Raw genomic sequence first — 15,642 nt, forward strand, 5'->3', positions numbered from 1 at the left:
CCTTTTTCCAAAGTCTTAATTTTGTTTTTCTTTAGCCATTTAGAGGTGGATTTGCTGGTGTGTTTTGGGTCATTGCCCTACTGCAGCACCCAAGATCGCTTCAGCTTGAGTTGACGAACAGATGGCCGGACATTCTCCTTCAGGATTTTTTGGTAGACAGTAGAATTCATGGTTCCATCTATCACAGCAAACCTTCCAGGTCCTGAAGCAGCAAAACAGCCCCAGACCATCACACTACCACCACCATATTTTACTGTTGGTATGATGTTCTTTTTCTGAAATGCCGTGTTACTTTTACGCCAGATGTAACGGGACACGCACCTTCCCAAAAAGTTCAACTTTTGTCTTGTCGGTCCACAAGGTATTTTCCCCAAAGTCTTGGCAATCATTAAAATGTTTTTTACCAAAATTGAGACGAGCCTTAATGTTCTTTTCGCTTAAAAGTGGTTTGCGCCTTGGAAATCTGCCATGCAGGCCGTTTTTGCCCAGTCTCTTTCTTATGGTGAAGTCGTGAACACTGACCTTAATTGAGGCAAGTGAGGCCTGCAGTTCTTTAGATGTTGTCCTGGGGTCTTTTGTGGCCTCTCGGATGAGTTGTCTCTGCGCTCTTGGGGTAATTTTAGTCGGCCGGCCACTCCTGGGAAGGTTCACCACTGTTCCATGTTTTTGCCATTTGTGGATAATGGCTCTCACTGTGGTTCGCCGGAGTCCCAAAGCTTTAGAAATGGCTTTATAACCTTTACCAGACTGATAAATCTCAATTACTTTTGTTCTCATTTGTCCTGAATTACTTTGGATCTTGGCATGATGTCTAGCTTTTGAGGTGCTTTTGGTCTACTTCTCTGTGTCAGGTAGCTCCTATTTAAGTGATTTCTTGATTGAAACAGGTGTGGCAGTAATCAGGCCTGGGGGTGACTACAGAAATTGAACTCAGGTGTGATAAACCACAGTTATTTTTTAAGAAGGGGGGCAATCACTTTTTCACACAGGGCCATGTAGATTTGGAGTTTTTTTTCTCCCTTAATAACGTAAACCTTCATTTAAAAACAGCATTTTGTGTTCAATTATGTTATCTTTGACTAATAGTTAACGGTTTTTGATGAGCAGAAACATTTAAGTGTGACAAACATGCAAAAGAATAAGAAATCAGGAAGTGGGCAAATAGTTTTTCACACCACTGTATGTAGCACCTCGGTCCTGGAGAAACCTTGTTTTGTTTCATTGTGTATTGAACTGTATATGGATGGAATGACAATAAAACCCGACTTGACTTATACAGATTCAGATTTCAACTGGGCAGAGACTTTACGATAAGCATCACTAAAATACTATTAGATCTAACAAGTGACAAAAAAAATTAAAATAGTTGACCACATTTATGGTGGTTTAAAATTCTGGAGCTTTAAAAATCTTGAATTTCAATATCTTTCACTTTATTTAGTTAGATGTGCATGAATGGTCTTGAAGGTTAAGAGCAAAAAAAAAAATTATATGTCAAATGTGTTCTTTTTATTATTATTGAGAGGCATACAATACAGTGCAAACAATCTTTGGCAGAAATATAATACCAAATTTTAGGAAATCATTCTGAGCCCTGGGTTCAGTTTGTTCAGTCTTGCAGGGCAGTGCATTGCATTGCAAATGGGCAGTTCAGGGCAGAGGTCAGAGTCGGGGTCAAAGGTGTTGTATGAGCACTGACATCTAGTCTGGAGCATGGGGACGCCGAGAACACTGAGGACGAACAGCAAACTCTCTTCGCCAAGTTGCAGGGAGGCAAAATAAAAAAATAGAAAAAAAGTAAATACACAATTACAAACACAAATTAATATTAAAATGTGCCTATTCATTAGAAACTAACTAAACATTCCAAATCCTATTACCTGCTAAATATACCACAAGTTGGCCGAGCAGAGACCAAGAGATACCCTGTGAGTGTGAACTGTTCATGTGCCTGTTGGTAAATTTGGGGTTCTCGTTCCTTTCGCAGGATTATTCTCGTTCCACATGAAACACTGCCTCACTTCTACTCCATATGGCTTTAATTTGAGCAAAACGCAGGTTAGAATGCCACTTTCTCTAACATTACATCAGTCCCGTTCACGTGCCTTCTCCTAAATCCAGAGACAAACATGCAGCAGAACGCTCCGACCGTCCACACGCTAACCGAGGACAGGGAAATAAACTAAGACAGGAAGTCACAAGTTATGCCTTAGAGAAGGCTCGATTTGGGTGGATAAATAGAGAGGTGGAAAACTGACAGAGCGCTGATCTACACGTCAATCAGGTCTCTACAGTCTAACAACCCACTACATGTACAAATAAAATTAACAAAACAAAGGGCAAAACAAATTAAAATCACAAGGACTGCAGTGAAATGGAGCGGACTCTTCTTCTATCCGCCTAAAGTTGGATGCAACAGCACCGTGAAACCTAACCTCCTAGGAACTAACAAACAAAACTGTATCGAGGAAAACACTCTGTGTCACACCCTAACGAGGCGGTGTCCTTCTCCAACACTGACCTGAGCCCGCTTAAACAGAGAAGGGACTCGCTGGAAGGCGACCACGTTTGAGCAACGGCTGGGAATACTGCACTGGTGAGGAACACGTCTACAGACAAAACTAACACTGAGATCCTGATGTTCCCCGTGTAGTTTACCTCAGCTACTGCACTTTAGCCCTGTGAAATGTCTAGAATCAGGGAAAGACAAGCAAATATGAAAAGCACCAGATGTTAAACCAGTCGCTACTGGATGCAAACATTTGGTGATCAGTAGACTCTCTTCAATTACAAATATATTTTTCAATATATTCACATTATCTTCATATACAAGCGGTTGATACAAAGGTAGATGCATGGGTAAAGTTATATACTCAATAAATGATAAGAAATAAGAAAGCACCATACAATTTTAGTAAAAGCTGGAGTAACTAGTATTTTTTCCTATAAAATGTCTTTTGCATAATTAAAAAACCAGGAACACCATTGAAAGGCACATATTTGAATGTGCATAGCATTTGTATACCGTGTAAAAACAAACCAAAAAAAAAAAAGTACAAAGATACCTTTAAGGTTTCATACACTATCATGTACTAATGTTGGAGAAGTAGCACCATTTGGCATCTCTAACCTGAGAACGCTTTTCAGAGACAACATGGCTGAAATCTGATTGTTTCAAGCTCGATCTGTGATACAACCGTTTCTCATCAGTGCACGAGCGGGACAGGAAGGGTCAGACCAACACACCCTGTGGTCTCTAAAAGCCTCTGGTTCCTTCGGTCAGGACTTGGAAGAAGAGGGGAAACAAAGCATCCTCTAGTAATTCAAATGTTCATCCATTGATTCATCTGTTACTTTAAACGTGTATAAAGAAGCAACATGGAAGCTGATGCCTGTGGGGATAAAACAAACAAACAACCAAAAAAAAAAACACTGAGGCATGTAATGCGGCAGGCCGCATCGGTTAAGTCTCTTCTTCGAATGCTTTGGTGTTCCTGAGGTTATACGTGATGTTCTTCAGCCTGCTTCTCCTTCAATGGCGCTTCGAGGCATACAGGACAGCACACACCTTTCAGTGTCTCAGGCTTCGGACATGATGGTGGGGGACACTTCTCCACAAAACACGTCACCTGGCCATCCTAATACACACAGGAGAGATCAGAGATCAGAGCAGAGGAAGAAAGGAGAAGTGAGAGAAGGAGGAGGAGAAGAAAATCACAAACAAAATCACAGTCACAAAGCTCCAGTTAGAGCGAGACAGAGAGAAAGAGACAGAGAGAGGGAGAGAGACGGGGACAGAGGGAGAGAGAGGGAGAGAGAAGAGGACAGAGAGAGGGAGACAGAGACAGAGAGAGACAAAGAGAGGGAGAGAGACGGGGACAGAGGGAGAGAGAGACGGGGACAGAGAGAGGGAGAGAGATGAAGACAGAGGGAGAGAGAGAGAAAGAGAGAGGGGACAGAGAGAGAGGGAGACAGAGACAGACAGAGAGACGGGGACAGAGGGAGAGAGAGAGGGGGACAGAGAGAGAGAGAGAGACGGGGACAGCAGGAGAGAGAGAGGGAGACAGAGACAGACAAAGAGAGGAAGAGAGATGGGGACAGAGGAAGAGAGACAGGGGGACAGAGAGGGAGAGAGATGGGGACAGGGGGACAGAGAGAGAAAGAGAGACGGGGACAGAGGGAGACATAGAGAGGGGGACAGAGGGAGGGATAGAGTTGGGGACAGAAGGAGAGAGACAGAGAGGGAGAGAGACTTTTTGAATTTTTGCAATCCTTTCTTTTACAAATTTTGTTATATAAAATGGAAGAGACATTGAGTTTAAAAATAAATAAATAAATAAGTAAAACCTTTTTTAGACATTATAGTTATTCTTTAAAACATATATATATATATTGTGCTTACTTCAGTTTAAGTTTGTGGCAAATATGATTTCATCATCTTCTACAGAGCATAGGATCGTCATTAATCAGCTGAATCTGTTTCTCCGGACATTTAAAACCAAGAATAAAAAGCTCACTCACTCATCTTTTATCGCACTTTATCCTGTATTCAGGGTCGCGGGGGCGGAGCCTATCCCAGGAGGCTTAGGGCACGAGGCAGGGTGCCAACCCATTGCAGGGCATACACACACATACACACACTCACACACACATTCACACACTACGGGCAATTTGGGAACACCAATTAGCCTTACCTGCATATCTTTGGACTGTGGGAGGAACAGGGAGAACATGCAAACTCCATGCGCACAGAGACGGTAATAGAGCCTGGCCGGGAATCCAACCCGGACCCTGGAGGTGCAAGGCGACAGTGCTAACCACTACACCGAATAAAAAGCTGATGAGTAAAATCTACATGCATTGTTAAAAAAAATGTGTTTTAAAAGGTTAAACAAGGACAACAATCTGGAAAAATGTATAAAAGCATGTAAAACAGTTTCTATTTGTAAACCAAAGGGGCATTCTTGTGTAATTTCTGGATTTAAAATGGAGATAAGAGGTCACAGAGACAATTCCATGTAAAACCCTCCACTGGAGATCAGCAGACTTTTTGGTTCAGCTCCTCTTACATATGGGGTCCCACAGGGGTCTATCCTTGGACCCCTTCTTTTATCATTATATTTGTTGCCGCTCGGCTATATCCTGAGAAATCATGGCATCTCCTTTCACTGCTATGCAAGTGACAGTCAAACTTATTTCCCGTTAAAACAGAAGGAAGGCTACTCTGTCAAAGCGTTATTAACATGTCTAGATGATATTAATGCATGGTTAGCCCAATTTTTTTTTTATTTTAATGATAAAAAGACAGAGGTTTTGGTATTTGGTCCTGGTGCCAGGGGTAAAGTTTCACCTCTGGATATAGGAGGTTTGGAGCAGTATGTTAAACCTACAGCGTCAAATCTAGGGGTTATTTTTGATTATGACCTTAAATTTGACAAACAGATTAGTGCTGTGGTTCCGTCCAGTTTCTTTCAGTTAAGGCAACTGGCAAAACTTAAACCTGTTTTGTCCTTTAGGCTGCTCGAAATAGCCATCCACGCCTTCATCACCACTTGCATTGATTATTGTAATGCTCTGTATCTTGGGGTTTCTCAGACAGTATTACATCGGCTACAGCTGATACAAAACTCTACTGCTTGACTATTAACGTCTACGCGTAAAAGAGAACATACCTCTCCAGTTCTGGCTTCTCTTCATTGGCTCCCGGGAAAGTACCAAATTAATTTTAAAATTCTCTTGGTCACGTTTAAATGTTTACATGGCCTTGCCCCTCCCTACCTCTCAGAACTGCAGAACGGTCTCTCAGATCATCAGATACGCTTTGCTGATGGTACCCAAGACCAAATGCAAGCTCAGGGGTGATCGGGCGTTCTTTGTGGCGGCTCCCAAATTATGGAATGATTTACCATTGACCATTCGTGAGGCCACATCATTGAGGGTGTTTAAGTCCCATCTTAAAACTCACATGTTTTCCCTGGCATTTAAACCAACATGACATGTTGATTTTACATATTGTTTTACAATTTATTACAAAAAATCTTTTATTTTTGTATTTTTTTTTATTCATTTTATTATTATTATTATTCATTATTTTATTAGATTACAATGTTATTTTATTATTTATGTGAAGCACTTTGGGGCATTCATGTTGTTAAAGTGCTATACAAATAAAGATGAGTTGAGTTGAGTTGAGTTGGGTTGGTTAATGGTGGTTTATACAGTGCTCTCCACTCTGGTTTAATATCGTTATTAAAACCAAGTTCAGTGTGCCATGGGGTGTCCACCCTCCCATTTAGTTCTTTCTTGTTTAGAACCTTCACAAAAGCTTTGTACAGAACCTTACCAGACACTGTCTCAAAGTTCATCTCTTCCTCACCCTTGTGCTCCAGGAGGGGGCCGCCGTATCCATCTAGGTCTGGAGTTATAATCAGCTGTGAAATTCCTCTTCTGTAGAGCTGGTCTCGTTTCTTGTATATTCCATCAGCTGAACTCGTTCCTCCGATGTTAGGGTGGTTCTTGGTAGTTGGTTGGCGACCCGTTGAGACCGTATGTGCTGCCAAGACCTCTGCTCGAGACAGGTCTGTTCCAGTAATGTTTACTAGCTACCGGAGAGTCATGAATACTGCAGAAACCATAGGGTGCTGGGGTGGTTTCACTAGAGTTGTTAAGATGCCCTTCACAGTCTATGGGCTCCTCCAGCAGCCAGTGTAATGTTCTGTTTCCATTATTTTGTTTTTCAAATTTTGTAAAGTCTCTGTTAAAAAAAACTGGTAATCCAGTAGTGTCTAGTGCTGTGGGGTCCATTAAAATTTTTGGAGTTCTGCCCAGTCTGAGTCCTCCCACCGTGTGTAGGAGTGTGTAGGCTGCCGCTCTGCATCCTTTGTCACTAGCTCCAGTGAGGAGTCTCTGGATGAACCGCAGACAGAAGGCTGCACCAGGCCCTGTCCTCCTTCCTCTTTAAGCAGGTGAAGAAGGCCTTGTGGTATTCAGTGTAGTTTGTCCTAGAAGACGTCTACCAGTAGGGCCTGTATGCTTGCTAGCAGGTTTGGTGGTGGGTCCATACATGCCAGTTTGTGCCACAGGGACGATGCTGCTAGGTTGGTGATGACCTGCACACGTCCTCTGTAAGACATTTTTGGGACCAACCCCTTCCATCTGCTTAGTCTGCCTTTTATGTCTTCAACAATACCTTCCCAGTTTTTGTTTTTGTTTTTCCCAGGTAGACACCCAAGTATTTAAAACCTCTCTTTTTCCACGTTAAACCCCCTGGTAGTGTGGCCTGCTCGCCTCCCTATTCTACTACTAAAATGGCTTCGCTTTTGGTCCAGCTGATTTTATCAGATGATAAAATCTTAAAAAAACTATAAAATCTATATATTTATCGTTAAAGCCAGATCGTCAGCATAAGCTCAAAGACAGGTAAAATAATAAAATGAGGTATATTAAAACCAGATAGCTGATCTCTCAGTTTGCATAAAAGAGGTTCGATTGCTAAAGAATATAGCATGCCTGATAGAGCAGCCCTCTCTAATGCCTCTGTGTACTTTAAAAGGGACACATAAACCACCATTACCCTTCAGTACACTCTCAATGTCACTGTACAATGTTCTGATCATTGCTGTAAAACCTGGGTTGAACCCAAAGCTTTCCAGCACCTTCCACAAGTATTCATGTTCAACCCGGTCAAAAGCCTTTTGCTGGTCCAACAAAATGAGACCAGTCTTTAAATCCAAACGTCTAGACACATCCAAAATATCACGCATTAAATGTATGTTATCAAAGACAGACCTACCAGGCACGCAGTACATCTGGTCATGATGAATGATCGGCTCCAGTACCTTTGTCAGACTTGAGGCTAATGCTTTTGAGAGTAGTATGTAGTCAGGTCACAGCATAAAGTGCCAGTTTCCCGGGTGCGTCAGGTTTCCCTTTTTTGACAGTAAGGTCAGGACAGCCCTCCTGCAACTCAACGGGAGCTTGCCTCCTTTCACGCTCTCCTGCAACACCTCTACTACATCCTGTCCTATTACTGACCAAAACATCTCTAAAATAGAACTCTACAGTGAGACCGTCTATCCCTGGTGCCCGCCCGTTCTTCAAACCTTGGAGAATCACTACCAGTGTCAGTTCTGCAGCCATGTCCGTGACAGTTTGTTCTGACAACTTGGGTAGATTTTTTAAAAAGGTCTCCTCCATTGCATGTGCTTCTGACCACTCACTACTCAAATTAAAATTGTATTTGTCAAATACAGTATACAGACATACACAGTACAATATGCAGTGAAATGCTTATATGACCGCCAGTCAGTGTTGGATGTTAAAAAGATGGTATTAGTCCTGTGTTGTGTTGTGATTTAGAGACCTTATCGCCTGCGAAAAGTAGCTCTTTCTCAGTCTCTCTGTGTTGGCCTTCAGGGAAAGGAACCCGTTCCCAGACCGGAAAAAGATCCATTGTTGGGATGGCTGAGGTCCTTAACGATCTTCCTGGGCTTGGTCCAGCACCTCTTGCTGTAGATTAAGTGCAGGTCAGGGAGCTCGGTGTGGATGATGCGCTAAACTGATAGAGCTGATAGATCAGCTCTGTAGAGCTCATCTGTCCTGCAAGGTGCTGTTTCCAAACCAGGTTGTGATGTTTCCCATCAGAAGGCTCTCTGTGGTGCAGGATTAGAGATTCCTGAGCACCTTAGAGGGCAGTCTGAAGTCTCTCAAGCGTCTGAGGTGGTAGAGACGCTGTCGGGTGTCACACGGTGTTGATGTGACAGGACCATGACAGGTCCTGCGTAATGTGAACACCGAGGTATCGGAAGCTGTTCACTCTCTCCACTGGGCTGTTGATGACTGGGGTCTGGTAGTTCCTCTCCTGCTTTGTACTAAAGTCCACTATCAGCTCCTTTGTCTTGCTGACATTCAGGTGGAGATTATTCCTCTGGCACCAGTTCTTCAGATTTCCAATCTCCTCTAGGTAGGCTGTCTCATTGTTGTTCATGATCAGGCCCACTACGACAGTGTTGTCAGCAAACTTGATGGTGGAGTTGGTAGTGGCCACGCAGTCATAAGTGTACAATGAGTACAGCAGGGGGCTCAAAACACAATCCTGGGGGGCTCCAGTGCTGAGAGTGAGGGAGGCTGAGACATGTCCGCCCATCCTGACTGCCTGTGGTCTGCCAATTAGGAAGTTGGAGATCCACTGACACGTAGTGGAGCTGAGTCCCAGGTGCTCAAGCTTGGTGGTGAGTGTGAAGAAATTATGGTATTAAATGCTGAGCTGTGGCGATGAAGAGCATTTTAACATAATTCCCTTTCCAAATGTCAAGGTGAGTAAGTGATGTATGGAGGAGATGAGAGATGGCATCATCTGTAGAGCGGTACAGGTGGTGTGCAAACTGTAATGGGCCCAGGATGTCAGGAAGGAAAGAAATGATGAAGTCTCTGACCAGCCGTTTAAAGCACTTCATCAGTACTGAGGTGAGGGCTACAGGGCGATAATCACGTAGGGAAGCAGGATAGGGTTTCTTCGGGACAGGCACAATGATACGACCCGAGATGCTGCCTGGTCCTGCTGCTTTCCTGGTGTTTACCCTTTTGAAGGCTCTCCTCACGTCATGGTTGGACATGATGAACGCGCTTCCAGTGCTGGCAGTGTCTTCTTCTCTGTAGCCGTTAACGCCGCTAGCATTGGCATCGCTAGTCTTTAGCTGCAGCCTTGAAGTGAGCATAGAAGGTGTTCAGCTCGTCTGCCAGAGTCACGTCCACGTTCGTCATACTGGATGTAGGTGCTTTGTAGTCCGTTATTGTTCTTAGTCCCTGCCACAGGCTCCTAGAGTCACTCTGTTGGAGCTGTGACTTTAGTTTCCTTCCATAGCACTGCTTCGCTTCTTTCACCGCCCTTCGCACGTTATATGACAGCCTTGTACGGGTCCATGTCCCCTGACGCAAGTCCCGCGTTATAGGCAGCGGTGCGAGTTTTATCCAACCACGGCTTCTGGTCGGGAAACGTTCTAAAAGTCATGCAGCTCGCATAAGGCAGTGTTCACGTCCGCTTGAGGTGGGATATAAACGGCCCTGACTATGACCGATGTGAACTACCGAGGAAGGTAAAAAGGACGACACATTATGGACAGTAGTTCCAGGTTTGGTGTGCTGGAGTGTGTAAGAGGAACAACGCTCGTGCTGTTGCACCAGCTGCTGTTTACCAATAAACACACGCCGCCTCCCCTTGACTTCCCCGAGTCCCGTGTCCTGTCCATGCAGTAAACCGAGAAAAACTTGGCCGGCTGGATGGCGTGGTCCGGCACCGCTGGGTTCAGCCATGTCTTGGTGAAGCAGAGGAGATTGCAGTCCCGAATGTCTCTCTGGAACTTTACTCTGGCCCTGAGGTTATCGAGCTTGTTCTCCAGTCACTGGACGTTGGCGAGCAGGATGCTAGGCAGAGGCGTGCGGTGTGCACGGGCTCTCAGCCTGTTCCTGATGCCGGCTTGTTTCGAGTTAAAAACGTCCAATTGTATGTACATTGCATAATGCTATACAGCTACTATACAGCTTTAAGTAGAAGCTGTGTGTATGCTTGCGAATTTCGGTGGGCTCTGATACGAGATCCCCTGATTATGATCGCACAGCATGTATGATTTTTTTTCTGTCCATTTTTTGCATCCATTTCTGTAGCATGTTTAAAGCGTGAGCGGACCAGCGCCCCCTGTGCTGCAGTGCGCAGCAGGTCGTTCATTATGGCTTTTTTGTTTTTGAGGGTTTTAAAATTTCCTCTGTTTTCTGTGGTCTCTAAACACTGGAGTTTCACTATTTCGGTCTCTAGAGCTTCCATTAATCTAACAATGTCTTTTGTGACATTGAGAGTGTACTGGTAACAAAAAACTTTTGTTTGTGCTTTAGCTAGGTCCCACCATTGCTGTAGAGAGCTAAAATCTCCTTTTTTTTATTTAAGACCCATAAATAGGTAAAAGACTCAATAAAATTGGTATCTTCTAAAAGTACAGTATTAAAATGCCAGTAGGCACTCTTGGGTTTTAGGTTTTTGCTACTGACTGTACACTGCACCAGTGTACAGTCATCACTGTTGATGATTAAAACAATAAAATCAGAGTCTTGCCAGAGATAGTGTGTTATCTACGGAATGGGCCCAGGTGTACTGTCTTTGTTTTGTGTTTAAGTGTTTCCATACTGTATGTCACTTAAGTCCTGGGCCTCCATCATCTCCCACATGCGTTTACGGGAGGCCATGTGAGGTTCTTTATGGTTTCTGTCCAGGTTGTCGGTTGTGCAGTTAAAATCCCATTAATGCAGTCATTAATGATGTGTTTAGTTTGTCTAAAAACATTATCCTCTCTACTGCCTTGGTGGGAGTCTACACACAAATAAAAACAGGCTTCGTTCTCATAAAAAGTTTTTACTTTTAAAAGCTTCCCGAAAATTCTTTTACTGTATAAGAGTTCGGTACAAAATTGCGAGCAAAGAGCAATGCGACTCCAACACTCAGTGGTGTATTGTGGCTCAGAATTGCGAGCCCGTCCCACTCTCTTGACCAGTCAGCAGCGTTTTTGTCGTGGCTGTGTGTCTCCTGCAGTAAAGCCACATCGATGTGTTTCTGTTTTAATAGTTCATAGAGTTTAGCTCTTTTTTCATATGTTCTCGCCCCATTTATATTTAAGCTCTTGAGGACAGGTAGCTCCAGTGCTGCACCCGAGCCCTCTGTGACCTTATCGGCCGTGCTCAGCCTCTCCGGTGCTGGTTGGGTCGCGGTGGACTCCCCTCGGCCCGGTTTGGCTAAGCATGTTGGTCTTGGTGACGTTGTTCCTTCAGCTGACTCTAGGGTTGCAGGCTGAGCTTGGGATTCGTTCTCTTTGGGCTTTGGATCAGCAGTATTTCCGGGTCCCTCAGCAGACAGCCGAGCTGTAGTCGCAGGAGGAAAGGCCAGGGCCGGCACGGCGCGTCTTGACCCGGTCGCTCAGAGGCATCGGGGTCGCTCTGTCTTTCGGGACAGGCACGGGCAAGATGTCCCATTGCATCATATTTAAAACATTTAATATCGGTGTCTGAGAAGGCGAATATGTTATAATCAAAGTCTTTAACTCTGAATGTGAACACAGCATTTAGCTCTTCTATGCCTTCTTTAAGGGAGGAAGAGAGGAACATTAGATAAAACTATTTTCTCAGCTGGGAAGCTCAGAGGAGAAACCAGTATGTGTTCGTTATTAACAGTGATTCCATTTGGACAAGTTTGATCGCTTTATCAGCACTATTTACAAACACGACAACAGCACTGTTCATGCGGAAAGCAGAGACAATCTTCTCATGTCCCACCACATCTCCAACCGCTAACACACACTCCTCTAAACTCGCCGAGCACACCACGCGCACACACCCCACGCGCACACTGTGTTGGCAAGTTAAAAACAAATAATTTTTAAGTTTTACAAACTTAAATAATTATTTTGTCTGTGTAAAGCTGCTTTGCGGCAATTAAAAATTGCTAAAAGCGCTATACAAATAAAATTGAATTGAAAATTAAACTCTTATGCTCCAGCAACACACGCACACACACACACACACACACACACAGGCACTCACACAACAAAGATAAATATATATAAAGCCAAAAATGTATTAAATGGCGAAAAATTTAACAAAAAAAAATTGTCAAGACGCCAATTGCTCTCTCACGCGCACTACATGCCACACTTACTTCCATGCGCATGCGCAGGGAGAGAGAGAGAGAGCGAGAGAGAGGGAGAGACAGAGAGAGACAGACAGGTAGACGGAGAGAGAGAGAGACAGACAGGGAAAGGAAGAGACAAAGGGAGAGACAGAGGGAGAAAGGGAGAGAGAGAGACAGAGAGACAGAAAGCGAGAGACAGAGAGAGAGAGACAGGTAGACGGAGAGAGAGAGAGACAGACAGGGAAAGGAAGAGACAAAGGGAGAGACAGAGGGAGAAAGGGAGAGAGAGAGACAGAGAGACAGAAAGCGAGAGACAGAGAGAGACAGAGAGAGACAGACAGGTAGACGGAGAGAGAGAGAGACAGACAGGGAAAGGAAGAGACAAAGGGAGAGACAGAGGGAGAAAGGGAGAGAGAAAGACAGAGAGACGGAGAGAGAGAGACAGAGAGAGAGAGACAGGTGTATTCGCCATTTTAACAGCCAAGTGAAGCCGAACAAAATCACTGCTTGTTCTTGCGATAAGAGATAAAAGTTATTTTGAGAAAAAGGTTACAAAATGTTTGGCCACCATTTGAAAGGAATCTCAGTTGGCACGTGGGGGTGAAGGGCTTGGCTGGTGGACTGGCAGTGATAGAGCCACTCGGGACATGAAGGTAATGAGAAAAAGAGTGTGTTTACCAGAGAGACACACGATACCCAACCCCCTCCCACCACACACACCCACACACACCCACACACACCCACACACACACACACACACACACACACACACAGCACTACTGATGCCAGGCTGGTGTGAGAACAAACCAGACAAAGGCTTGGTGTACAGTGACATTCTGGCTCCACATGCACAGACTTCACTCCTCTTTTATTACCTTTTCCTTTCTGACAGCAGCACGGAACACAATCAGCCGTGTGTAGAGAAGAAAGTCGAATCAAAATAAGCACTTGGTGTGATTTAGTGTCGTTGTCTTCTATTCACATCACACACAACCAGCTTAACTCAAATGAATTTGGAGAACTTTTAAAAAGAATTAATATTTCTTTGGTTTAAACACATTTCTCTAAGCTGTTAAAGAACAAACTCTTGATAGCTGTCGCAGCACAAACTAATGGGTTAAATGATGAACAGTTAAATGTAGGCCTGGTCATGCACATTAAAGTGTGTGAGAGGGTTGGCACAGAACCTGCAGTTATGGAAATATAATCCCCTTGGAGATGGTAGCACGTTACTGGCAGTATTCCTGATCCTGTTTATTATCCCTTTTCCTATTACAACATGACCTGTCACGCTTCATTCCTGATGTAATTCCTGTATTTGAGCACACCATGTGCAGCGGCCGACATTTCATATCCTGTTTGTCATATTAGACGTCAGGGTTTTAAGTTGCATGTAAACAGGGACACATAAGACAGGGTGACTGACCCTATTTAAAAAAAAAAAAAACTGAACAAGAATGTTATATTAAATCCTCAGTCTTGTTATAAATGGAGAGAGAGACAGAGACCGAGAAATGGACAGAGAGTACGTACTCTGCACTCGCATGTGGTGCAGGAATCTTTCTTCCAGGCGTCTCTGTTCCCCCGCTGTTTCCCTTCCTCATCAGTGCAGTCTGTCTTACTCAGACGGGCTTCTAGTCTCTTAATCTGCAGGACAGAAAATAGCAGAAAGTACAAGTCATGGTCTTTTCGCGTCTCCGAATCAATCAGTGCTGCTAAAAAACTGGGAAAATGACGCCTTGTTAGTGTTTCAGCTTAAAGCAGCAAAACCATCTGTAACTCATTTAACTTTAACTTAAAGGACAGAAAAGCAAAGACAGCACACATCTCCATGCGTGTCCTTTAGATTCATGTTTCTGAAGTTCAAGGCTGTGATGTAAGTTACACAATCCACTCTTTCTCTTGCTGATGCTTTAATTGAAGCCATGTGTTTGAAATGTGGATTCGCCCACAGCACTGAAACTCAGCTTCAAATCTTCCAACGCACAGAGCTATCTGATCCTGATTCTGTTTCAGTCCAAACTCGTCATCTCGTCGACTCTCTAGTGCACGGGTGCAGGCCCGGAGAGACGGAGTCCTGAGAAGTTTGGTCATTTTCCCGCTCTACTAAACCTGCTAATGGTCTGATTTCTGCGGGAATTAGGTTGGCACCCTGCCTTAGTGCTGATATAACGCAGAATGTGTGTAGACTTTAGTACAAACTAGGAATGTTTTTTCATAAATCCAGTGCTGCTCAGTGAGTCAGATACGTTTACACTCGGCGTTATTGTATTTAGGCTTTTAAAAGAAGAAGAACATTTATTCAGATCATTAATATCTTACAGAATATTATAAGGCAAAAGTAGAAGTTTTAAAGAAGTTGTAAATTTTTAAGGTGTTTGCAGAAAAAAAACAAGAACTGTAGTTGTACAGTGAAGGCTGCATCATTAAGGGGTTTAAAGGTTTACTTACAGTACAGACCATCTGTCTGTTTATAAACTCTCACCTGCTTCCGTAAACTAGTGATAGTCTTCTGCATGTCCACTACAAAGTCCTGGAAGTCGTTTACTGGAGGTTCAGTGTTTGACTTGGAGGAAAGCGTCTCATTTCCAACAGTTTTATCATCAATATGGCTAAAAGCAAAGGATAAATATGGGATAATAAGTTTAGTTTAAACTATATTAGATATGGTTAATATCAGATAGATTTCAGAATGTTTAAGCTGATTGGAATGTATATTTCATAACATTTATTTATTTATTTATTTATTTTTGGATTTTTCCCCCCCCTTCCCCCCCAATTTAGTCGTGGCCAATTCCTCCCCGTCACTAGGGGGGGCTCACACATTAAGGCTACTACTACCACTCAGTCGGGAGGGCCGAAGACTATCACGCATTTCCTCCAAACCACGTGACGTCAGCCGACCGCATCTTTTCGAACTGCTTGCTCACGCATCATTAGGGGCGAGTAACACACTCGGAGGAAAGCGTTAG

General features: G+C 43.8%; 1 protein-coding gene across 1 annotated transcript in view; it reads right to left on the reverse strand.

The window, feature by feature from the left end:
• Positions 1 to 1,487: 1,487 nt before the first annotated feature.
• The window catches only part of LOC128535578 (peroxidasin), a 59,091-nt gene continuing 44,936 nt past the window's right edge, over positions 1,488 to 15,642 (reverse strand). The window contains exons 21-23 of the mRNA XM_053509578.1: positions 15,156 to 15,282; positions 14,204 to 14,317; positions 1,488 to 3,638 (exon numbers count right to left, since the gene is read on the reverse strand). Of these exons, the coding sequence (XP_053365553.1) occupies positions 3,501 to 3,638; positions 14,204 to 14,317; positions 15,156 to 15,282 (379 nt within the window). The 3' untranslated portion in view covers positions 1,488 to 3,500. The remainder of the gene's footprint in view (positions 3,639 to 14,203; positions 14,318 to 15,155; positions 15,283 to 15,642) is intronic.

Source organism: Clarias gariepinus, chromosome 13, assembly GCF_024256425.1.
Source record: "Clarias gariepinus isolate MV-2021 ecotype Netherlands chromosome 13, CGAR_prim_01v2, whole genome shotgun sequence".
NCBI classification, from domain to species: Eukaryota; Metazoa; Chordata; class Actinopteri; order Siluriformes; family Clariidae; genus Clarias; species Clarias gariepinus.